General features: G+C 43.0%; 1 protein-coding gene across 1 annotated transcript; it reads left to right on the top strand.

The window, feature by feature from the left end:
• Positions 1-1,667: 1,667 nt before the first annotated feature.
• Positions 1,668-25,123, top strand: LOC105836566 (tyrosine-protein kinase Dnt). Its single transcript, XM_012680674.3, has 8 exons — positions 1,668-2,327; positions 18,553-18,680; positions 21,543-21,949; positions 22,029-22,214; positions 22,428-22,566; positions 22,786-23,078; positions 23,495-23,654; positions 23,902-25,123. The coding sequence occupies exons 1-8, from the start codon at positions 2,228-2,230 to the stop codon at positions 24,148-24,150; spliced, it is 1,662 nt and encodes a 553-aa protein (XP_012536128.1). The 5' UTR covers positions 1,668-2,227; the 3' UTR covers positions 24,151-25,123.
• Positions 25,124-25,271: the final 148 nt, after the last annotated feature.

Below are 25,271 nucleotides of genomic sequence, written 5' to 3'. Positions count from 1 at the left end.
TGGAAATTGATCAACAAGATTGGACCATGGAGATTAATCTCTTTCTTCTACGAATAATAAAAATAAAAAGCTATATTAATTGATGCTTCCAGTTGATATATACGTAGTTTTTGACAGAAAAAAAAAAAAATTTAATTTTGCGGTTACGTAATCAACAACATCGACATTCGAAACACTCGAAGCATTGGTACGATTCGGTTTATCTTAAGGAAGATTGAATTCGTATGAAGCAACATGTTGAAAGAATAAAAAAGAGGATAAAAGAAGTTTTCACTTTGTTTTCTTTAGCGATTGGCACCGGTTAATTGGATAGCAAGGTATTATACGCCTCTCGCGGAGGAAAAGAAGAAAACAAAGTGGCCTACCTGGCAGAATGAGGTGCGACTTTCAACTTCAGGTAACGTGACGAAGCCCGTTACCATGAATAAAGGTCCTGAAATTTATTGCTTGCGAGTGTGTTGTTATGCTTACGATTTTCTACGGTTAACAACGTCAATATTACAAGCCGAATGACCTTAAGAGACGTAATGTTGACAGGAGGAACATCAATTGGCCACATTACTTCTCATTTTGACGTATTGTCTTGGAAATGGGACTCCTTTGACATGTGTTTATACATTGAGAGAAGTGTCTAGTATTTGCAGCTATAATTGCATAGTAAAATAATTATAGTTGCAAATATCATTTTTATAGTTATTATTGCTATAATGTTAGTGTAAATAACCATATATGTATAGTTGTGCCAAACAGGGTAAAAATTTTACTATAAACTAAAAAGTTTACTATAAATTATAATAATTTCTACCATACATACATTACAATTATGGCACGTTTAACCATACATATGGTTGTATGAACATATAGCTATAGTAACAATAATATAGTGTTAAGTTAACTATAATTTATATTGTTAATTTAACTATAAAAATATTGTTACGGCCAAAAATAACTATAAATTGTGGTAAATGCAACTATTTTTTGCTCTCAGTGTAATATTTCAAGAATCAGATTTTATTCAGACCGTTTTCACTGAAGGTGAAAATGATCGGAAAAAAAATTAGAAACTTAATTTGAGTAAAAGAAACCTCAGTGAGACGGTTTTCTATTCCGGTCTTGAAGGTCTTTTTACTTACGTGTTTTGCTTCGATATTTAATTCCGCGTGTTGTTTTAGAATTCAGTTTTAACATTCGATCGAAAGATAGAAATCATGTTGATCAATACTTCATCAAAATTCAGAGCACGTTGCACGTGCTCTCACGTAGATTTAAATCGACGATGATTAAAGGTCGACAATTAACAATCGACAAATTACAAAACTGCAGCTGCAGTTAGCAGGTGATAGATGACACGCACGTTCCAAATTATAGTTCTAGGTGGACCCTCTCGCAAAATGACTTCGACTTTTTTTTTCGCTCGCTACTCTGAATTGAGCCACAAGTCGCGGACAACAATGGAAAGGGTTGCGTTTGGCTACCAGGCGACCATGCGATATTGCCGTCGGTGAATTTCAAATTCAATTCCGGTCTCGTTCGAGAGAGCGCGGCTGTTCGATCTTTCCTGGACCCACGGCCAAGCCAACGTTGGGCTCCCTCGTAGGTGGACCTCGGTAAGTCTCGGGCAGACTCGGCCGCACTCGGAGCAGACACAGGCCTGCTCCGACCCCAGACGCGACCCATGGCGATGGTAGCACACAACTGGTTGTGGCTTTCACGAGGCAGGTACGCCGTCGCGCGCTCTCGATGAGTCGTTCCGCTCCGCTCTCGCACCGCATTCCGTGTCGACGCGCCGTCCGGTCGATCCCGTCGTACGACGCCGCGCCTCTCTCACGTCGGAGCCCGTGGGACACCGGGACGCAGAACCTGGAAGCCCCGTCGGGTTTCTCGCCGCGTGTGGGAGTGCCCCTGCGTCGGATGTAAAACGTGCGCGACACCGCCGTGGCTGTGCGCGTACGGAGCGAGCTGTCAAACGCGGGAGCCGGCGCGCGTTTTCGCGCGGAGTTTTCGCAAGCGGCACGCGGGAAAAAAAAAAGAGGAGCACGTCACGTGCACACGCGGCGGAGCGATTCGCCGCCCACCACCCTCGTCGCGATCCGCGGATTTGCATCCGCGCGAAATATGAACGACTCATAACGAGTGTGCTGTGCTCTCGCGTGCGGACGTAAATACGCGTACACGCACTCACACACACACACATACGAGTTACGTCGAACGTCACGTGGCGGCCACGATGCTCTGTCGACTTGTGATACTGCTGTTCGTCGTCGCGCGGCCGGCAGCGAGCTACTTCAATCTCTTCCTCAGCCACGCGGAGGTTCACAAACTGCTGGGTAAGCTAACGTTTTTGCTTCATCTTTCTAAGACTCGTACGGCGAGGGAGAGAGAGAGAGAGAGAGAGTAGGAGCGTACGGTATTCGTTCAGCCGTTTCGCCAGTTATTGTCCTGCTACGCCGTTTAACGAAGACCCATGAATGCAGTGCCTCGATAATGAAGCAATCGTTGTTCTCGCTCTCTCCTTTGTTCCTACGTACGTTTTGATTAAGATAAATTACATTGATTTGTTAGGTGAAAGAGAGAAAGAGAGAGGGAGAAAAAGAGAGAGATTAAAAGATAACATAAGTATGTTTTTATGACATTAATTTTTCTTTCTTCAATTCAATTCGATCCTGAACATATTAGAATCATTTCGAAAAGAACTGTAAGATAAAGTTGCACTCATTAGTTGAACAACTGGCTAATCAGATATTCAAACGTTGTTTTTAACGTTTAGATTTAATTCAAAAAAGTTTAGTGACTGAGATAAGTAGAAGCATCACTGTAGGCAATAAGAGAAATTGCGCTGCGATATGGACATGCATTATTGTATGCAGTTTCCTTCGATGCATAACATTAAACTTCTCTCGTCTCCACGCAAGATAGTAGTATCTAATAAAAGAGCAAAAAGGACAATCGTGCCGCTGTCTGCGCAATAAAATGGAGTTCAATATACTTCAAAGTAATATAGGAATTGATGTCGCTAATAAATTTTCGAAACTTTAATCGCACGCAAGAGTCTACAAAGGGTATATTCATTTCAAAATAGCACTACGGGCATATATATGCGCACAATAAATTGCAATAATATACAAAAAGTCCTTATAAATCTTTTTTTACAGGCTTCTTTAAATATTAGCAGATGAAAGAAAGCAAGCAATTTATAAAGTCTACAAAAATGTTTAAAGATCTTTAAAGAGATTGCTTAATAAAATAAAACTGTTGTTTTTAGACAAAGAGACTGAACAAACTTCTAAAGTGTCGTTTAACAAAAATATAACCAATCGCAAACCAATGAACTATATATTTTATACATTATTATCTTCTTTCAAATATTTATGCATTGCTGCAGTTTATTTTCGAACGTCTAGATTGTTTCTTTTTTACATCCTTTGATTGCTGTTTCGAACACATTGTTTAATGTATCAGCGTACTTTCTTTACGCATCACGTGTCACAATAACGCAACGATTAAAAATACGTTTTATATTTTATAAAAAAGCTGCGAGAAAAACAGTATGTAAATGTTGTATAATCATGTCACCCCGAAGTATCTAATTTTATGGTCTGTGGCGCGATCCCTTCGTATAACGCGGCGTATAAAAAAATAGAGCTTTAAATAAAAATGCAAAAGATATTACATTCGACAAGCATCGACAAGTATCGACTATACCCTAACGAACTACAGAATTACATTTTCGTTGAAGTAGATAATAACATCAATTTCTGCCGAGGTTACGTGTTAATCGTATTCCTTCAACGAGAGCAAAATCTCGCACTTCATTCGTGTGCCTCATTTCTGTGCTGCACAGTAATAACTACGAAACCGGTATAATTTCAAGTATAAATCCGGTTAGGGACGACTTGAGAACAGGAAAATTGGCCGTCACGCATATCTCGTATCGGAATTCCCTTTTAAAGCGATCGTTTTCCACTTTGTGGTTATTCTCAACGTAGCACGCGCAATTATCGGATAGGGACTGTTAACGGCCCTATTATATCGGTAGTGATTTAATTCGAACGGGCAGCGTTGCGGCAAACAAGGCTGTTTGCGATGAAGTAACAGCGGATCCACGTTCCTTTTTTTTTTTAAAGCCCCGCACGTTTGTTATCAGAAATGAAGCAATCATCGAAAATCTATTTCGGATGCGAGAATAAACGCTTAGGGTGCATTGAGTATTGGACTTTAGATAATTGTCAGCTTGTGTTATCGTGCCAAGCTGCAAACTACTACGATAAATAATTGCCATCGTCGTACCCGCGTTTGTTTTGTTAACTACGTACCGTAATTGAAGCATACCGTGCGTCACGAAGCATAATCAACAAATGTCAATAGCGAAACGAGATACACACATTGAAACATTCGCCGCGATATTACGGACTCGTCGTATCAAACATTTGGAATTGCGTTGCGAGAGAATTCGAAGCTATCTATAGCCGCAAGCTATCTAACACCGACCAAGATATTTAAAAGATGAATAGAACCTTTCATTTATCGAGCATCAATCTGCTTTTCTGTTTACCGTCTCGTCTCCGCGAAGAAATTGATTTCACTGAGCTGTGCTAATTCTTCGCGCAATTGTATTTTTATAAATTGAGTTTAAATAGCTTGCTTGTTATCCTTGAAATTTATTTCGCGTTTCTTGAATATATTTTTGTAAAATAATTTGTGAAATAATTGTTCGAATTAAAAAGATTTTTAGAAATAAACGTTGCATTTATATTAACATCCCTTTTATGAGAAAAAAAAAATATTGGAATGTACGCGTAAAGAGTTTTCACGGATGGTTAAAAAACTTGGATTCTGTTTCAAGCCGCACGCACAAGCGAATTTTACACAATGCATTCTAAGAGGATACGTTTACAAAGAATAAATGTCGCACTTCGTTTTCCGCAATGTAATCTTACGTCGCCATCCATCGAGCGCGATAGAGCCATTTTCATTCCCCGATCTGCCCGACTGTTTTTCATTCTCACGCTTTCGATCCTCCTTATCGCCACCGCGCGCTCTCGTCGAATTTCATTCGTAGGCCACGCGTTAGTCAGAAATCGTTGCTCAGCCCGGCGCACACGAATTGTCGCGCCCGGAAACGAATAGGGGCCACTCGTGAGGCGAGTAACGGCGCGGGCTTTCCAATATTTCCTCGATAACTTCCACGACGGAGGGTAATTCGTTTTCGAGCCGTTGGACCGCGAAAAGCATTCGCCTCGTTGCCTCTTATCGTAGGGGTGAGGGGGGGGGAGGGCACGGACGCGGGGATACACACAGAGTGACGCACGAACCCTACGACACCTGAACCCGTTCAGGATAGCCCTCGGGGGGAAGTGCGTTCGCGCGTAGGATTGCACGTTTCGCCTCTCGATTGGCATCTCCAGCGCGTTTCGCACGCGTCGCGTCGGAGTTGTACGATGACGTGCCGACTGCGCCCAGAAACTCATTGTCATCAACAACGGGAATCTCGTCGCGTGCAAGCTGGATGAACGCACTACACACGATTCGAGTTGCAATACACGTACCGTGCTCCATATAGAAGGAACAAAATTTAACGAGCAAAATTTTAAAACTGGTAAACAATAAAAAAAGTCTTGAAAATCTATTATAAAAAAATATATGTAAAGATATCATTGTTAGGAGACGATTGATAATCGTCTTTAAAATGCTTTAATGCGGATTCAGCGATATATCGAGTAAAGCATAACTGCAATATTGCGAGAAAGAGAGAGAGAGAGAGAGAGAGAGAGAGAGAGAGAGAGAGAGAGAGAGAATGACGTAACGGTAATAATGCAAAACGAGCGGTTATGCGGCGAGTTATATTGTTTCCACTTCGATAATTTATTACAACGCGAGGGGCATCAGAGGCGCAATCGTCGAGCGTTTTAAATCACGCAAATGATGCGTTGTAATTAAAGATAAAGATTTATGACTAAAGCCATGAAATTGCGTGGTTGCAATTGGCCACACCGTTTATTGTAGCTCTGTGTATTAGTATCTGTCACAGCAATCTCATTGACCTCATTGCAGCACAAACGTTCGGCCAATAATGCAATATACCACTGTAAAATTAAATGAATTATTAAGATACTGCATTATTAAGATCACGCTGCAGTACTGTAGTTATTATGTATAATTTAAATAATCGTAATCTTTAAAATAGATAACGAAGAAATTTAGTCTTTAATTTTCGACAGTTTCAATTAATTAAAAAAATATTTATCTAACTTTTAGTTGTCAAAACGATAAGAATAATTAAGGGGCTATGCACGATGGCAAATATCTCCGTCGATATCTTTATATTCAAAGAGTTTATAAACTGATACTGGCAGATACGTGTCGAATGTATGAATAGCGAATAGCGTCACTTTGTAGTGACAGCGTTAATAGAATCGGCGAAGGAAACGCGACGCGACGTACCGATTTAATGTAAATAGATATTAATAGACGTTTCAAGCCGGGTGGAGTCGCATTCTTCGAGGCTCACGCGTGGCGGTGTCGGAAACTTGCACAGCCCGCTCGTTTGAGCCAGCGACTCGAAAGCGAAGATACACTCTCGTCAATACATGCGGATCCGACTCTGACAACGTGATAAGTCATTCTACCGGCGTTTTCAATCATGGGGCTCCTCGCTCCGATCAGAATGGGTCCCGTCGAAGTCGAAATGTATGGGTACCCAATTCCTTCTACGAAACACAGCAGTAAATTTCTACGGCTACACATGACTGCGCGAAAGCTACCTCCTCGACCTCGCCCGTCCGCAGGAAACCTCGGACACGGCGCAGCGTGGCATTATAATATACGAGAGGCGTAATAAAATATTATAACGAGGTCCTTGTTAAAGCGACGGCGGCGTGGGGCGCCGTACCGCGCCGCGCCGCGCCACGCCGCGCTTGTAGGACCGGCTCTAGTTTGTTTAGACACCGAATAATCGACAGTCACTCCTCTTCGTTTTGTTCTCTCGCCAGAGTCGCTTGTCTCTTTCTCTCATTCCCTCTTACCGTCTTCCCCTTTCCCCCCCTTTTCCTTTCCTCACCCCTCGATCCCCTCTCGGCTGCCTTTTTTCCATGCCTTCTCCTTTTTCTCGTTTAGTCCCGAGGTACCGAGGTAGAAGGCCAGCCCTCAGATGGACCCCCTGATACCGATTTCAAAACGGCTCTTGGCTTCGCAGTCCATATGGGCCTCGGGATTTCCAAACCCCGTGGAGCAAGGTGGTTTCCAGTTTCCGTGTTCGCTATAGAGTTTCCTGTTTCTTCCGTCCGTTCCTCACGATCGATCGCGGTCGAAGAAATCGATCTCGATCGGTTCCGAACGGTTACCCGCGCATAATCGACGACAAAAAGGAAGAACAACCGTCGGTGGTATTGAATATGAGAGAAGCGGCCAGTCCGCGGTATAAATTCCCGGTTCACGATGGCGGACAATAAATTGCACCGCGAGTGGTAAGCAGGTGGCAAAGACACGGTCTTAAAAATTTGGGACTTATCTGGGAAGCGCGGTGGGGCCCGCACGTACACCACCACCACCACCACCACCACCGTGTCCGTGGGATCGTATAGCGTTAAACTTGGATAAGATAAGTCGGGATTTCACCGGTACCAAGTTACATCCTTCCCTCTCCGATTTCACGCTGCTCAAGGCGCGAAGTAAATTACGTTTAATCGCCGATCGATACTCGCGATCGTGTTACCCGCCGTGTCCGTCGCCGTCATCGCGGGCGTTGGAAGAGGACGGATACTTTCGTTTCTCCATTTATTCCCCGTAAGATACAAATAATCATTTTATTTTACGCCGGCTCTCCGCCTTTTTCGTCGCTGTCGTTTTAATGCGTCGGTCATATTATTTTGTTGCGACATAATTTCGCTTCTCCGGACTCCGGCGACTGACTGTCCGTCCCCGGCTGTTTAATAATCGCCTTGTCGACCATAAATTCAATTCGATATTGCCGTTCTCGTCTTTCCATCGCGTCGTACCTGATTGCCATGTGTATAACGGATACAAATTAATACAGATAATTATTTCCCAACCTTCGAAATGTCCTTTTTTTTTTATAGTACAAGGGTTATCGCTTTTTGAGATCGATTTTAAATATTTCCAGTAATTTTTCAATGCACTATACTGTCAAAAACTTATTCTTGTCTAAAAATATATCATTAACTTATTAGGGTTTAAATTTATTCATTACGCAATGAAGCAGTGTAGTATTTGTTTACGGGATAAATAGCGCGACAAATACATTAAATACACCGATTTGAACGAGCGTCACCCGTCAGAAGGCCGTGTCAAAACACGAAAACAGCGTACAGCTCGGCCCGAGGCGTCTCTCTTCGTTCGTGTGAGTCCGGCTTGGGCTCGACCTTAGCTAGTTAGGGCCTGACAGGCCCATCTTGATGTTACCCGTGGAGCAGGGCCGCTTCAAAGGCCCCGACCGGGGCCCCGTGAAAACGTTTATGCTCGTACAATGGCGTAGAGATTGGTGTGGCCGTGCTCGCCGTCGATGCGTGCCCCGTGATAACGACGTGGCATTAATCGCGAACGAGTCGATGGGGCCACCGTTGAACGGTAGCGATAAATATCACGATGGTCGATGAGGCCCCGCATTCGCCGTTGCTGAGAGACGCGTGGGAGCGAGAACGCGAGACTACAGATTTATAATGATCAATGCGCTGTGCGAAGAGCGAAAAGAGGGATGGTGCAACGACGACGACGACGACGACGACGACCGACGCGCCGGCGATGCATCTATCTACCTATGCTGCGCGAATGACAGAGAGTGATGAGGTACGAGAGAGGGGTAGACAGGAAACGCGCGTGTACGATTTCAGGATGGACCGGGTCCGGGCGGATGCTGCGCCCGTGTCCGCATCAATCTTCGGCTCCTCGTTAAGATCCGCGCCTTAAGTTTTCACTTGTGTGTGTGTGTGTGTGTGCGCGCGCGCGGGCTCGTTCGCTCGTTCGGCGTCGTTCAATGTATGCGTCAGGGCCGCGTCCGTCGTTGTATGAGTGGGACATTTACATGAGACACCGTTGTGGGGTGAAGAAACGGAACCCCCCGTGGATTTTCTCCCGAGGTAGAAAAGAAGCCTGGAGTAAGAGAGAGATGGCAGAATGCCGGGCACTCTTTCTCTCTCTCTCTCTCTCTCTGGCTTTTGTTTGTTTTGGAGCGAAAGAAGAAAATCCTCGGGAAGAAAAAACAACCTGCACATGATTTGCCGATTCTCGATTCTTTGACATTTGTTATCTTTCTCACAAAGACGAGATGCAAGATGTTTAAAGGTGCTTTGACAAGTTGGATTTTATTCCCAAATAATATGTGCGGTCGTATTTTCCTGCGAACCAAAAAATACATGAATTCCGTTCAGAAATTCCGAAAAATCGCCTATAATTTTATTTCTTACTATCATACTTTATTTTAATTAAATTAATCGATTTACGTTTATTCTAAAACTCTTTTAAATTGTGTTTTAATAAATTATTTATCTTAAATCATTTTTCTACAATTTATTACTGTAGATTTTTGAATATATAATAACAAAAGTTGATGTTATCCAAAAGATATATTGCATATGAATATTTATTTCCAACACCACTTTCCAAATTGCAATTCTCGTATAGAGAAGTAGAATACAACTCGTAATCGTGTCAAGTTAGTATTATCAGTCGAATCATCGCATAATGGAATGGACTTTCGTTTGCCCCGAAGGTTTTCAGAGACGTGGGGTGAAACGAGTGCACCCCAATTCGCTGCCCTTAGAGAGAATCTTCTCTCTTGAGAATTATCACGGAAAGCACAAAGGTCCGCATTCGTGCAGGATATTCATCGCGAGAAAACTCTGTTGCTACCGACCCATTTTCTATTTCTCGAAATTAAATAGGATTCTTTGATCATCGTTACGGTGCGCAAAGCTAAAAGTATGCTGGAAATAATTAAAAACGCTGCACTTTTATATCACAATACGTTCGAAAAAAATTGAACGAAATTGCATTATGTATTGCGCATTCCCGCAATTAAAGCTTTCTATATTTAATTCAATATCACGTAATTCCTAAAGAAAGAATTTGCATTATTAAAATTAGGTACTTCTTTCAAGCTGCAAATGTCCAAAAGAAAAACAATAAATTTATTAAAGTTTAGAGTTCAAGAGGTTCGCATGCAAAATTTAATTTTCAACTAATTGAGAGTCGCCACGTTCGTTTCTTTATCTCTAGGTTGTCTATATATTTCGTTCATTGCTCCGTACCGACCAGCAATACCCATCAATTTCTCGCTGTTATCCTTGCGGGGAATCTTTTAATCCTCGTTCACGCGCGAGACCACTGCAGCCTCCATCCAAGCGAGTTCTGAGTGACAGGATCTTAACGAGCATCTGCTCCTCGGAGATGAGTCGCCGTCTCTCTCTCCTGGTCCTCCGTGGAAAACACTCGAAAGATCTGGTGGGTACATGGCCCCATCTCGAGTTCAATATATAAGAACGTGATTCCAGCATTTCGCTCCGTCGTCCTTTCGGACTATTCGTTCGTCCTCTCGCGCATTCGCTCCGGCACTAACGTCACAATCCTGCCGAGAGAAAATATTTTTCTAACGTCTATTCCACGGATCATCGGCCCTTATAGAGGGTGACTCGGCAAGTACGAACGCGAACCTGCTTTCTCGTACCCACAAACAGTTTTTGACAAATGGGTCCCTAAAGCGATAGCCGCTGTCGTTCAGGATCGTGAAAAAAAAAACTTCACAAAATATCTTTATTTTGTAGAAAGAGAAATGGTTTCCTCTTTCGTGTCTCATTTGAAACGACAAGTCTCCATTCAAAGTACGCCGTAGTATAAACATGGTGCACGATCTCGAAGTTCACGTTTACTCTTATCCGAATATCGCATCTTGACGTATACTTTAATAACAGCCGTGCCTGTAAGAGGATTATGATTTAGCGCAAACTGTTATCGGGGTCTCGAAGCTATATTTCGGTATTAACATTTCTTTTTTTTTTTTTCTCATCGAAGTCGCGTTGCGTCAAGCAATCCTCCAGATGACTTATCGTGACCGTCGCGCGTTACAATAAAAATAGACCACGTCGAGCAGCTCGTGCACTACCAGGGGTTTGCATTTCGAGTGTCCTGTCGTGTTCGATGTCATCGTCGTGACAGCAGACGAAATTCGAAGCGTGTTCCACGGACCTTATCGGGCCATCGGCGCCAGGAAGAGGAACATGCCGGTAGGTAAAATTTCGGCGTGCCTGTGGCCTAGGGATGCCATCACATTTGGAGTCCACTCCAGAATTCCCATCGGCTGCCACAGCGGGGGATAGAGAGTTTTTTACATCCATCGTTCTCTCCCTCCATCTTCTTCTCTCTCTCTCTCTTTCGTTTCTTCCTTTTCAAGACTCGCGTAGGAGTTGTCCCCTGACAGACTGCAGTGATAAATCGCGCTTGACAATCGCTCTACGCTGCCAGCGGAGAATCCTGCGGAAAGATTGATTCCTCCGGAGACGTCGCGGAGGGGGGGGGGAATGCTCGCGAAACACGTGTATCATTAGGTCAGTTTTTTTACAACTGTCAAAAACGCTCGTTTTTGATGCGAATTACGAAAAAAGAAAATGGAATATGTTTTAGAAAGTAATTTTGTAATTGTACGAGTAATTTATATCTTTGACTTATACATCACGATTTAAGAATAATATTGAATGTCAATATCATTCTACTTTGAAAAAAGACGTGCTACTGATTTTGTCATCGATTTTCTGCGATGCTGAAAAAAATAAAACGTTAAATAGCGCGCGCAAAGCGTCTATAGTTGTGTAAAATAAAAAATAAATTCAATTTTTTTTCGCTAATTATAGATATTGATTTAGATTTTAATTTAAGTCGCAACTTTTTTTACTTTTTGTGAGCGCAAAATATGTTTCGTATATTTGTATTTAATTTGTAAGACTCAAAATAACTTTTACGATAATAGCACAAATCATATTGCTCATGCAATCGTTCGCGTAATAGAACTTATATCGGAAGATTGTGACTTGAAAAATTAAAATGCAAACAATAAAATCGTATCGAAATGAAAAAAAGGATCTCAGAGAATTGAGAAACGTTTGCTATGTGCAATCAGAAAATGAATCCGAATAATTGTGCAACGTGATGCGGTCGACAATTCGAAGGATTTAAATCCGAAGAAAGCCGTATGAAACGGATCTAAAAGGCTCACGCTCGTTCAACTCAATGTCCTCGCGGATCTGGTCTCTTAACGAGCTTCTTCGATCTCGCGTCGCGCACAAACATGTTAACGGGAGAAAGAGAGAGAAGAGTAGAGGGTGAGTAGAGGAGGCTCGATCCTGCTGTCGTGATAAATCCAGTCGTCGCGTAATCCTCTTCATGTCCGAGTCCTGATTGCCAGCTAGCGCTGCCATATGTCGTAGCGCCGACGACATCTCAATCAACCCACCCATCTGTCAACCCCTGTTTAGTCGTCTCGACGATCGCGGCTGGTGTCCGATAACGATGTACTGTACAGTCGCGTCTCGAGTAATCGCCACAAGGGTGCCCGCTTCGCGAACAATATTATTTTAGCTCCCGATGTGCCAGAATCACGTCCTGACACGACGGACGTTTGCTTTTGGTTCCTGCCTCTCGCTACCATTCTCTCCCCTCTCGACAAATAAACCTAAACCGCAGTCGTTATGCATGATGCATCGCTCGCAGGATCCATTCGGAGTTTATTCCACACCGGGATGCGCTTTGTTCGGGGAATACTTGCCACTTCTGAATGTAACCACAGTAAGAATGGACTCCTGATCATAATGGATGACTCGCGGTTTGATGATAAATAACGTTTACAGAATGTGCATATATCTAAAACGTAAAAAATGTTATACCTCCGTACTTTTGCCATATTTCATATAGGTTATATGTATAAAATAAATACAAAATTGTGACAGACATTAGGATTGTTCTCCTGCAGGATGAATTTTTTTTTCATGCCGTTCAAAAATAATGTCGTAAAATAATAGAGATGTAGATAAATTTGTCATTGTGAAACATTCATGCGCCGTCCCATTTCTCTCACGTTACCTCGTAAATCCGTCGATGTATTACGATTGACGTGGGCCAGATTTCAAAGTAAAGGAATACGGCTGCCCGGCGACTTTTCCCTAATCCTTCCGGGGATCGTAAAGCAACGTTAGAATATCGTGAGGGTCCCTCGAGCGGTTCCAGAAACGGCAGCCTACCTATATGGATCGCTTCAATTTCCCTTTCTCATTCTCTCTCTCTCTCTCTCTTTCTCTCTGCCTATCTTTGCTCCTCTTTAACATTACTCCGGAGTGAATTATAACTGATGTCGCGTGAAGTTACGCCTTCCTGGATTTAACCTACGGCCCGAGGAGAAGAGCTGAGGGAGTAAGAGAAAGCGGATGGAGGAGACAGCAGGGAGCAGGCTGAAAGACAGAGGAGGACTCGACGTTGGCTGAGGAGGTAGGGAGGACAGCAGGAGAGAGAGTGTACAAACGACGCTCAGGGTTGTCCAGGACTTATGGGTTATTCAGGAGACCCCTGTCGGCACAGAGGGAGGGAGGCCGTTCGATATATGCTAAGCAGCCAGCCTCCTGCATTATATATATGCATTCGGCTTGCACGTGGATGAGGGAGCCTCGCGATATGTGGCCGCGAAATGCGTGGTGTGCGTGAGAGGTACCCGCGCGCGAGGATGTGTCAGAATTCATGTGTTTTCGCTGGAATGGATGAGCGCGGCAGGTGATTACTTCAGCATAAAAGTATCAGCAGTCGCACACCCGGATATACATACATACATATAATCCGATGTGGATGGGAATGCAATTTTGCCAGATGTAGCCGGATAATGAAGCGGGAGACTCGCTCTAATAAAAAATTCGATTGACTCGATCGCCGGGACGCTTAATGCGGAAAATCGATATATTTGATGAGGAGATTTATTCCCAAGCCGCGGATAAAAGGATCCGTAATCAGGAGGAAGGGCGTGGCATCTGAGTCACCCCGCGTTACTAGACGCCCACGTCGTCGTTTGCTGCACGGTGGCGAAAGTGAAAAATATCTCGCGCAGCGGCGGCACGTATACGGGGGCAACACGTACGCACTTTCGCCGGTGTGTACATGAAATTTGCGTGTACGCACGACGGCATGGCGCGCACGCATAGCCGGCGCGAGCGCGTTATTAGATCTCTCGGGAGGCGGCGGGCCGAGATATCGGCGGGTATATGCCAGCTGGCGCTGATCTGGTCGTTAACCTCGCTCGCGGATCATTTTTGGAGCACGTTAACACCGGACTTTCCGGAGAAAACCTCAGTCTTCTACGCGCGGGGCGGAATTTGCCGTAAATCACGACGCGCCTTCGCGCTCGTCGCGAAACGTGCGGCCGCAACCGGGATTCGGAATATCGGTGATTTATCGCGCTTTCCGTCACGACGCACGTGACGAATGCAATTCTGCGAGCCGTAATAGAATGGAAATGTCGCGAAACAGGCATTTCTCCGTGCGCGAAACGATACCTCAATCGATACCACAAAGTTAAAAACGAAGACGCGGTGACAAATGCGATTTCAAAAAAATAGCAACGATAATTCCTTTTCGATAGCATCGTCCCTTCGCGTAGAACGTGTCGCGTTTTATTTCGCTTTTACGAATAAATTCCTCTATAATCTCGTTACACTCGGTAGTAGATCTATTCGAGAGATCCTATACGCACAGAGGTACTCTCCATGCGAGCGACCTGTCGCTCATGCTATTGATGCACGAGACGCGACGGCATGGAACGGGAATCGACTGAAAATCGTGCGAGCGGCATTGTGAGTAGGCGTCGCGTGAATCCAATATTTCCTGTTCCTCCGACCTGCGCTGCCTCCATCTGCATTTCTCTCTTCTTCGTTCTCTCTTTCTCTCTTTCTCTTTCTCCCCCTTCAATATCTCGCCCGTCTGCTCCGGGTCTCCGGGCTTTTAAGAACCTCGCCACAGGAGGATCTCGTTATACTCGTACCGGATTTCATATTCGGAAGGTGTTGGGTTTCTGACCCAGAATCTCCCCCTCTCGGTTCTCCCCACCCCCCTTCCCCGGTCGGTGGCAGACCCCGTTAAAGGCAATTCCGCATGGGGCCCGCACTTCGAGGTTCAGCCTTTTATACGACCAGTCTCGAAACTGCGCCCGTCAACTTCATTCAATGCCATATTTTGACAGCAGAGGACACGTCGCACCGCAGAATTTCGCGGTTCGTTTCGCGCCTTCGCGCTACACGCCCTCGCTCGGGATTTATTTTCACATTTGCCTCGTGAACGCGTTCTATATTTACATTTCGAAAATTCTAGTTAAAAAATGTCGGACATATAAAACTTCTACTACTCTTAAATATTATTTTTTCAATGTATATACAAAAAAATCGTGTTACACATTTATTTTCTTTGCCTGATTTTCTAAATAATAAATTCTTTCTTTCTTAGATTTGATTTAGACGTTAATGTTATACATATTCTTGCACATGTTTAAAAAAACACGAGTACAAATGCAATCTGCAAACTACCATTCAATTTTACACATATTATAATAAAGTTTTATTAAGTCGCTGTTACTTCAAAGCATAATTTTCTATAGTCTTTTTGATCTTCACAGCTCGCATGGTCACTCCTGATAATACTTCACTGTTTTAAACGTCTTATTCTCACCCCTGGTATCCGGCTCTATTATTCGGCGACCTCATCAACGTGGCTCAATGCCATATTTTGACAGTGTAGAATACCGTGGCGTGTGAAATTTCTCCGGCTGCACTCGGCGTACCTGGCAGCATATTTTTCTTTTATAGAGCCTATTCGGCTCTTTTAAGAAGAGTAAAAAGTACTCCTTTAGAATTATTGCGTCTCCAGACAGTAGTTGAACGAGTTGGAGAATGCACCGCGGCGCAATGGGCTTCTTCAAATAGTTTGAAGTATTCAGGCTATCGTACTTCCATAAGTTTTGAAATAGCTTTTATTTACTATTTACCCGGTTCGCTTATTTTAATGTTTAATGTTACGAGCTCTTCCCATGTGATTGCGCGCTCGAGCAAGCCCTTGTTAGTTGAAATGATTACACAGATTTGCAATCTGATTAATAATAACCGTTATTAATCAATTCTTTCTTTCAATAGCTATTTTCTTTTGCCTGTTGGTGAAAAAGCCACCCAGGTATTAAGATATAAAGATTCTGTCGTTCCTTCTTCAAAATATACCAAAGAGATTCTAGATCTTTATCTGGTAGGAATGGACCGGCCAAATTCAACGGTGGTTGAAAAATTCTTTCTCCTTCTTATCTGCCATCGTGGCTCGTAAAAGTGGCAATAATTCCGTATTCCGAATCAACGGACACGGCTGACGGTCCGGCGGACGGTGGACGGGATGGTAGGTGCAAGTTGTGTGAAAAAAAGGTGCCTGTAGTTCCGTACAATTCCCTCGTGACAATTGTGCTTGGCAGCAGTTGCAAGGGTCGACGCCTTTACTGAAAGGGCTTTTTTCCTCTTTGAACCTCTCCTTATCCTTCCCCGCCATGGCTCGCACGTCCCTCTCGTCGCTTTCTGGCTCTCGCGCTCGCACGGTAGGCGCAGCAGACTTCAAAGGATCTTTGGTACATTATATGCGGCGACCTGCTTCCACCCGCTTACAAAGTTCCCGCATAATCGCGAGGGGAAGAGTGCCGAAGAGGCCGGCGGCACCCTTCTTGACTAGATAAGAGGCGGCGGCAAGCCGCGGTAACGAGGTCATACTCGGTGCGTCGTCGACGCGACGATGGGGGAGAGACGACGATGACGTGCTAAAGTTATCTTTGATGCCGGAAGGATTACACTTTACCTTCCAACGCGCGAGGAATGGAGTGGACTGCGCCGGATTAACGACCATATAAGACTCCCCGCAGCGAGTATAAGCGCGAGAATTGGATTATCCGGTAGAAACGTACCGAGGCGCAATTAATTATTATATCCGTTAGACCTTTATCCTTGTGAATCGAATCGTATATTATTCGTAAAGCAGCAAATTTCTAAAAGGAAATAACAACAAATGCCTCACGGCTGTTTGCCTATATTCGCCAACATTCGCTATTCAGAGGCATTAGTCGCACCTGCCTCTCTTGGCTTCCTTCTCTATGCCACTGTTGATATTCTCGACAGAGAGATCGATTTTTCGGAGGCAGGTAGTTCAAAACGTAGGATTCGTGAATTTTTCGGAACCAGGAGTAAACTTACTTTTTTCGAGGGGACGCTCGCGCGCGACGGGTCGTTTTTCGTTCGTTTTACGACAATCGGCCAAGACGGCCACCCGCGCGGGACGGAGCGAGAGAGTGGAACCTGGTCGCAAAAACGACCGGTACCGAGGTCGTAGGTATACGATATCTGATGCAGAAAACCGGTAAAGGCCGCGGGGCTACAGAAAGAGGCGAAGCAGGGAGACACCATGCGAGCGAGCCCACATGCAAACCGAAGGCAAAGACACGATCGTGGGGGCAGCGCGGCACATTGTCTTCGGGTGACTTAAAAATCCAACTCGTGCCTCGTTAAGCACGCTATCAGATACAACCGCAAAGGATAGGCCCTCGCTAAGGGAGAACACGATGTGTGCCCATGTCCCGGTCCCTTCCACGGCAGATTATTCTCCTTCTTTACTTCCCGATGCTCCACCTTCACTCGCCCACCTTCGTAACCTTGTAGCTCCTGCACGCCAACCTTCACGTCGGTAGCATAATATGTGTTAAGCGTGGGTCCGAGGTAGGACGGGTGAAAATTTAGCGAAGCGAATGCGCATCACGCGGTAATTTGTTGTTACGTCTGTATAGCAAAGTACGCAGGTGTTAATTTATGTTTAAAGGTAGCTTAGGTAAATATTTCGCTTTATTATATAAATTTTAAGTAGCTTAATATACATTTAATTAAAATTATTTAAATGAAGTTGTATTATATAATATACTCAGTGTAAACAAGTTGATTGAGTAGATTTATTACTTAAACATAAACTTACTATTCTCTCTGTCTTTATTTTTAAATTTTATTTTAAAATGTTTCTACTTTACTTTAATAAAAATTAATTTAAATTCTGCTATTGATAAAAATAATAATTTATACAGCACTCTATATAGCTTTACTTTCGAATATTTGTTAAATTTTCGTGACACTTGAAATATACAAGGAGACATTTTTAATGCTGGAGTCACACGATACGCATTGCTCTTGCAGATTTGTGAGCCAAACGCACGCTATGTTAATTGTAACACGAGTGGAACAGAGTGAGTCATCCACTCTGTATCAGATAATATTTTATGCACGAAGGGGAATAAAACCTACGAACAAATAAATATTCCGCTTCTTTTAAACGTAACAAGTCACGCTATTAATTGGATAAATTTCAAAGATTTACAAATATATTAAACATACTAATTCTTATAAAAAAATAATTTACACGTTTCAATTTATATAAACATGAGAAATTTAATAGAAATATTTTATAGAAATATATTTTTTTTTTAATGAAAGACAAATTTATGTATTTCAGGACTGGATGGAGAATTATTTTATGTGAGGGAAGGTGTTGTAAACGAGTACGCTATGAAGTTCGTCGTTCCTGTGCCAGCGTTGATTCACAAGCTCCATTTCACGTGGGAAAATATCGCCGGTAGACCGGTAAGTTCATATAATAAAATAATACGGACATTAATATTTTAACGCCAACGTATAATTGTACAGATACAGACCGCGTCGTAAAAATATATCACAGTGGTAAAGATATAGTGAAAATTTAAATGAAGATATATAACTATGCAATTGTTGAGCACCGAGTACTTTGAAAGTCCGACCAATTTAATTTGCATTAATTTTACCGGATGACTCTCGTAAAGCAGAAATTTGACTTTAAAACGAGTTAATCCATGGAAATATTTAGAGCAGAAGGCGCCTCCGACTTTCGTCGGAGGGAATCCCGGTGTTGTTAAGGTGTTACGCAAGAACAAGTGCAAAATGATTTTTGAAGAGATATAGAATTTAAAAGCGGATAATACGCGGCTGCGGCGTGGGGACGAGAATTATCCACGCGCAAGATATTTATGCGCACAATATTCTCGGCGGGCGCTTCTATGTCTCTTATTTACGTTCCACTGACTTTTCTTCCATTCCTCTCGCGTCTCTTTGCGCTTCTTCGCCGGGATTAAAGTCGCCCGCGGCTGAGAAATGCTGAAATTGCTCGTTAACGTAGGAATTCGCGTCACCGCACGTAAAACACTTCAGAAGACGACGGATCTCATTTGACGAACCCCCAGCGTTTTTCAGGGTTCAGCGATCACACCGTCCAAGCCCGTTTCGAGACCTTTAGCCGATCTTTATTCGCGTTTCTCCCGCGTCGTTATGGCGCGCCGTACTTATCGGGATTATCGAGGCATATCGTACCTCTCAGTTTTTCAAGTTCTCTCGGCGCGTCGGCAATGGCGTAGTCTTCCCAGTTCGAGAGAACAATTGCGCAACGTTTATGATCTTGGCGCGATGATAAAAATCACGATGCTCGTTTTATCAGAAAACAATTAACAGTCTCGGATTTCTTTCCGCGTTTTAATTAAAAGCCATTGGATCTAAGGTATCGATACTCTCCCTCATTTTCATCGCAAAGACATTAATATTATTAAAAAAATCGCCGTTCGACCTTTTGCCGCGAACAAACAACCAACGGGCGTCCTACCGTGCGAATTAATTTTATGTTACTCTTAATGTAACGACGCGGCAGACGCCGCGTGATAGTTACGACGGTGAGAATCGCGCAGCTGCATATTCATGCGAGATATAAAATCGAAACCAGACCGTCTCTCTCTCTCTCTCTCTCTCTCTCTCTCTCTTTCTCTCGTTCATGAGTCATCGGCGAAGCGACTCGCAAACCACTTCTGCCCGCTGCTCGCCGTCGACATCCGTGGTACATTGACAAAGTGGCGGCGAAAAGTGGGCAGAATGCGGCGGGGTGTCCGATTGACTCGTCGACGACGCGCGGAAAAAAAGGATGGATCCAGGAGCGGGACAAAGTGGTCCATCCACTTCTTCCAGTTGTCTCGGCGGCACAGGAGACAACTGGGGAAGGGAAGAGCGGAGCGGCTGAGGGAGAGGAGATGAGGAAGACTGACGAGCGACGCAAAGACATCCGTCACCTCCGCGGCAAAACCGAGCGGCTTGAATGGCACTTAAACCAGTCTGCCTGTCCGTCAAACCTACGGGAATTGTGTCTCGATAAAGCGGTTTTCGGACGCGCGACGCGTCGTACACGTATCGAATTATCAGGGGAATCCTCCAGCGCATTCAATTTCGCCGATCCTATACGTTCGCTGCGGTGGATATTTGTATAGCGCGGGTAGCAATTTTCCTTCCCTCGCGCATCACGCAACGTCGTTTGTATTGAGGATGAAGCATATGGCGGATTTGAAAATTAACGAGAGACTACGGCTACATTATGCGAGCCGCACGCGGTATATATGGGAATTTTTCCCAAAGTTATATATAAAAATCGACATCCTTTACAAAAGGACAAAGGTAGCCTTAACCGCGCATTTTTTCTTTTTTTTTTCAAATATGTTCCATTCATTGCGATGTCGTTGTCGTATCATCTGTCGTAAGCAATTGCACGGTACATTTATTGTTCAAGAACAGTGCAGATAATCGAGTATATTTTATTTTAATTGTCCGCGGTTATAATTATACGTTATAATTACATATATTCCTTTTACCCCGTTTACATCCTCTCAATTACTATTAAACATTTGTTCTCCTTTATTTTCAAATTTATATTCCAAGAAAGTTACCGGCTGAAAATAAATTGGGATTCCAATTGTCACAAAAAAATCTCATCTCTCGTCTATCTAGTTGCTTAACTGGAAATCCGCTAGTCCATTTGGAAGAAACTGCCTGGCTGGCCACATAGTGCGGCAACCGCGATCCTCGTGGCCGTAAAAGACCGCAGGAGAGCGTTAGACAGCAGTAGCGACAAGCCGGCAAGTTGACGAGGTACTCTCCTCGTGGCCAGCCGGGAACCGATCATCACTGCGAGCTATAGTAATCAGCCGCGAGCTCGCTGCTGTGCTCCTGCATCACCTAGCCCCGCTTCCTCCGACCGGCCTTTCCACCCCACGTCGCCCTCCTCCGTCGCCGTTTTCTTTCTACTCTTGTTCTCTCGCAAGTCCTCTGGACTCGCTTTACTCTCGCTGAGCACAAATTGTCTTCCGAGAATGGTACGTTCGAGATTATAGTTCAACGTTCTTGAGATTATGACGGAGCGGTAGCCGGCTAAACCTCACACCCTTCAAAACATTGTTCCGTCTGTTTTGCGTAGCCTTCGCGAGTTCACATCCGTGCTCGTACGATGCTCGCGAGTGCGCGCCTTTTCTTAAACCTTTCGCGATACAACTTTGTTCATTCGATTATGTTTATCTATTGGCCATAATCTTTTTTAAATTCTTCTGTTCGTCCAAATTTCAAACTTTTCCCAAATTAATGGAATACCTCGGCTTCTTTCAGCTGCCATACACGATGTCCGTGGATATCAGCAATCCTTCGGTGTTAAGCAGTTCGCTGAATGTCTCTCAGTTTGGCGAGATACCCGTCGGTGGTTTGCAAACGTGGGCCTTGTCATTGCATTGCGGACCCTACAATGTAGAAGTCGACCTCGTTCTTCGAATAAACGTCTCGCTATCGAGAAAGAACACCACCAGCTTGGAGTTCAAGCGAAAGAAGATCTGTATGAAGAAAGAGAGTTACACCGAGCCCGAGGAGGTCTTAGTCGCTGCTTCCGACTCCACTTCTGGCGGTCAGATTTTCTACGTAGCGATTGGCTGCGCGTGTGCGTTCATGGCGGCTGTTTTCGTCCTGATTATGGCTTACTATGTGCGCGACAAGAAGACTAGGAGACACCGAGATCCTCTTCAGTAAGCAAAACATCCCGCTAAAGCGAACCGGATAATTGACTGAGTTTTTGAATATGCATAAAAGATTTATGTATTGCAGGGAATCTAGAGGGCTAAGTTCAGCGTGCAGCATGGAAAGAGGCACTGGAGTGGGACCTGCGCAAACTTTTTTGTCACCGGAAACACCTCCACCCACCTCTGCAGCGTCAGGATCGTCTTATAGAAGATTGGATGAACGTCCTAACAGAGAACTTCATGAAAGAATCCAGGAAATCACTGTGCAAAGGTGATAATCGTATTTTCAAACAAAATTAAAACGAAATATCGTATAAAAACTGATTTGCAAATTATACATTTTCACAGATGGTTTATTTACTTAATAAGCGTCATAAAAAATAGATCTTTTTGATTTTTTTAAAATTAATTATTAAAAAAAAATGGCGCAGATATATGTTGAAAATTGCAGAATTGAGTAAAATAATTAATCTCCGCGTTACAGATGCAGGGTGCGTCTCCTCAGTATTGAATTAGAAGGAACATTTGGGCGCGTGTACAGGGGCAGTTATCATGAAGAAGGCGCTCTAACCCCGAAGGACGTACTAGTGAAAACTGCTGCTGAACACGCATCCCAATCACAAGTAGGTTAATTTGAAATGATTCTCAAATTACACTCTTAGGAATAATTAATCATTATAGAAATAAAATAGACATGTATATATATGTATATATTGACTATCTTATTTGTACTGTCTTTATGAAAAGAAAATATAGAATATCTTATTTATTTCAAAGAAATAATATTTTTCTTAAATGTCATCAAAACGATACGTTTAATATAATTTTTTCGTTTTGAAAAGGTGGCCCTGTTACTGCGAGAAGGTTTAGTTCTCTATGGACTCAGTCATCCAGCATTACTTCCGGTCCTCGGTGTTTCCATTGAGGACAGAAGCGCGCCTTTTCTATTGTATCCGCACACGGGCTACAGAAATATGAAGAGATTTTTATTGAGGTGCAAGTTTAGTAACGAAGGACCTCCGAGGGCCCTCACCACGCAAGAAGTTGTCGAAATGGCACTCCAAGCCGCCAAAGGTGCACAGTACCTTCATAGAAAGAGGATCGTTCATAGAGACTTGGCCGCCAGAAATTGCGTGTAAGTAATAACAATAAATCATTATAGGCCTTTCTAAGATAATACGACGTAAATCTCCACTAAAGCGTAAATATCTACTAAACATATCTTACATTACTTTCCCGATGACTTGTTTTTACGCGTTCTATAAATTTTGAGTAGCCTTAAAGCTTTTACTGCTAGATATATCGCTTTCAATATAATCTGGTCAGCTTCAGGTTTTATATGGCTGTACAAAGCTGTACTAAAGTCGTTACGTCTCCTTACCGAATTAATTGCGCGCGTAGACTTAATAACCGGTGTATTACTGTAAGGTTTTAATTGCTGCTATCTATCTGACTTCCATTTAGGGAAAGCGTTTATAACGATGCGGTAATGAAATCGCGTATCACTTCCCGACGATCATCGACTCAAGTTCATCGATTTTTATTTTTCAGGGTGGACGATGATTTGAGAGTACAGATTACAGACAACGCCTTGGCTAGAGATCTGTTCCCACAGGATTATCACTGCCTCGGCGATAACGAAAATCGCCCAATCAAATGGCTAGCGATAGAAAGTTTACTCAATAAGACTTTCACTACAGCCTCCGACGTGGTAAGTAGCGCATAGAAGAGTTAAAACAAAAAAATACTATAGAAAAATAAATATTAAATACAACCTAATTTATCTAATACTTTTTTCCTTGTTTCTTATTTTTTGAATCAAAGTTTTAATTAAAATCTTTATTCTACATTTACTACGGTTCATATAACGATTATGTACATTTTTTAATTATGTAAGACACGTAGAGGATAAATGTTATATCATGTCATTTTTATCACGTTATTTTATCTGGCTGTAGTGGGCGTTCGGCGTTTTATTGTGGGAGCTAACGACGTTGGCGCAACAGCCCTATGGAGAAGTGGATCCATTCGAGATGGCATCTTATCTCCGGGAGGGATACAGGTTGGCGCAACCGATAAACTGTCCAGACGAGCTGTTCGCAGTGATGGCGTATTGCTGGGCGATGTCAGCGGAAGAGAGGCCAACATTTAGTCAATTGATTATTTGTCTACAAGATTTTCACACTCAGTTAACGCGATACGTTTAATTGAGCGTGTTCACTGGCTGTAAGATAGGACTGAACTTTACTATTAAGAGCTTTATCTCCATTAAATTTCTAAAAACATATCGAAATTTTTATATTGAAGTCTCCTATTGAGATTTTAATATAAGAAAGCGTGTATATATTATTCTAGTACTTAGGTCCTCGTATAATGTAAGCGTTTTTATAGCAGTCATGTATGGCTGTAGTAGAGTCTAATAATAACAAGCATACATCACTTTTCTCTTCAAAATTATATAATTAAGAGTAAAATCGGTCAAAATATCGGTCAAAATTTAGGATAGAATCTTACTGTTGTGATTATTTTTGTATAAAACAATTCTAAAATTTCACTTTATTTAAATATATATGTATATTTTATATACATATATATATAAATTATATGTATACTGCGTGTATAGAAATATATATACATATGTAATATATAGTTCTATATTACATGTAGAATATATATTTCTAAAATAGCGATATGTTTTTAAGACATTTTTGTATAATGAATAAGGAGTGCATGTAAGAAATCGCGTGAATTATTCATATTGTAAAAGTTAAGACTGAATTCCTATTGTTGCGCCATGTATTTGGCGTATGTTCAACCTGTGTCATCCATGATTACCAAAACCGGCGAAAGTACGTCATCGTGTCGTACACTGCCAGTCCCATTTTTGGAAACCTGTACTGCCGGTGATGAAACGGAGAATCTGAGCCATGTGATACGCGCTTTGCTTGCCTACGTGAGTGTGTTTCGAGCGTGCCAATATCTATTCTCTTTTCTTTTCCCTTTTGTATTTTTGTACATAATATATTTTAATGCGCATACGCGTTATATCGATGAGTATACGAGTCGCGCTTAGACGAAAGGATCCTGTGTATATATAATTAACGTGTAGCGAGCGAGACTATAATTGTACATACTACAGGCGTTGCGAGTCTAATAAATTTCTATCTATACGATACAGAATGACAGCGTCGTTACTTTTGTGTGCGCCCACCCTCCCTCGTGACTGATTCGTCACTACGAAAACAGCCGTAAACGTCATTCTTTCTAGGACGCAGCACGGTTTTAAGCCATCCATCGGTTATTTCTGGCGAGTACTCCTCCGTGGTGA

This window comes from Monomorium pharaonis, chromosome 7, assembly GCF_013373865.1.
Source record: "Monomorium pharaonis isolate MP-MQ-018 chromosome 7, ASM1337386v2, whole genome shotgun sequence".
Taxonomy (NCBI): domain Eukaryota; kingdom Metazoa; phylum Arthropoda; class Insecta; order Hymenoptera; family Formicidae; genus Monomorium; species Monomorium pharaonis.
Note: the sequence above shows the minus strand (reverse complement) of the source record. Positions and strands in the feature narration are given on the sequence as shown.

What these genes read in the sequence shown, in the direction of transcription:
- LOC105836566 (XM_012680674.3), top strand. Translation starts at nt 2,228, where the DNA reads ATGCTCTGTCGACTTGTGATACTGCTGTTCGTCGTCGCGCGGCCGGCA. An exon ending in CAGGAAATCACTGTGCAAAG is followed by an intron (nt 22,215 to 22,427) that starts GTGATAATCGTA and finishes TCCGCGTTACAG; the next exon opens with ATGCAGGGTGCGTCTCCTCA. An exon ending in AACACGCATCCCAATCACAA is followed by an intron (nt 22,567 to 22,785) that starts GTAGGTTAATTT and finishes CGTTTTGAAAAG; the next exon opens with GTGGCCCTGTTACTGCGAGA.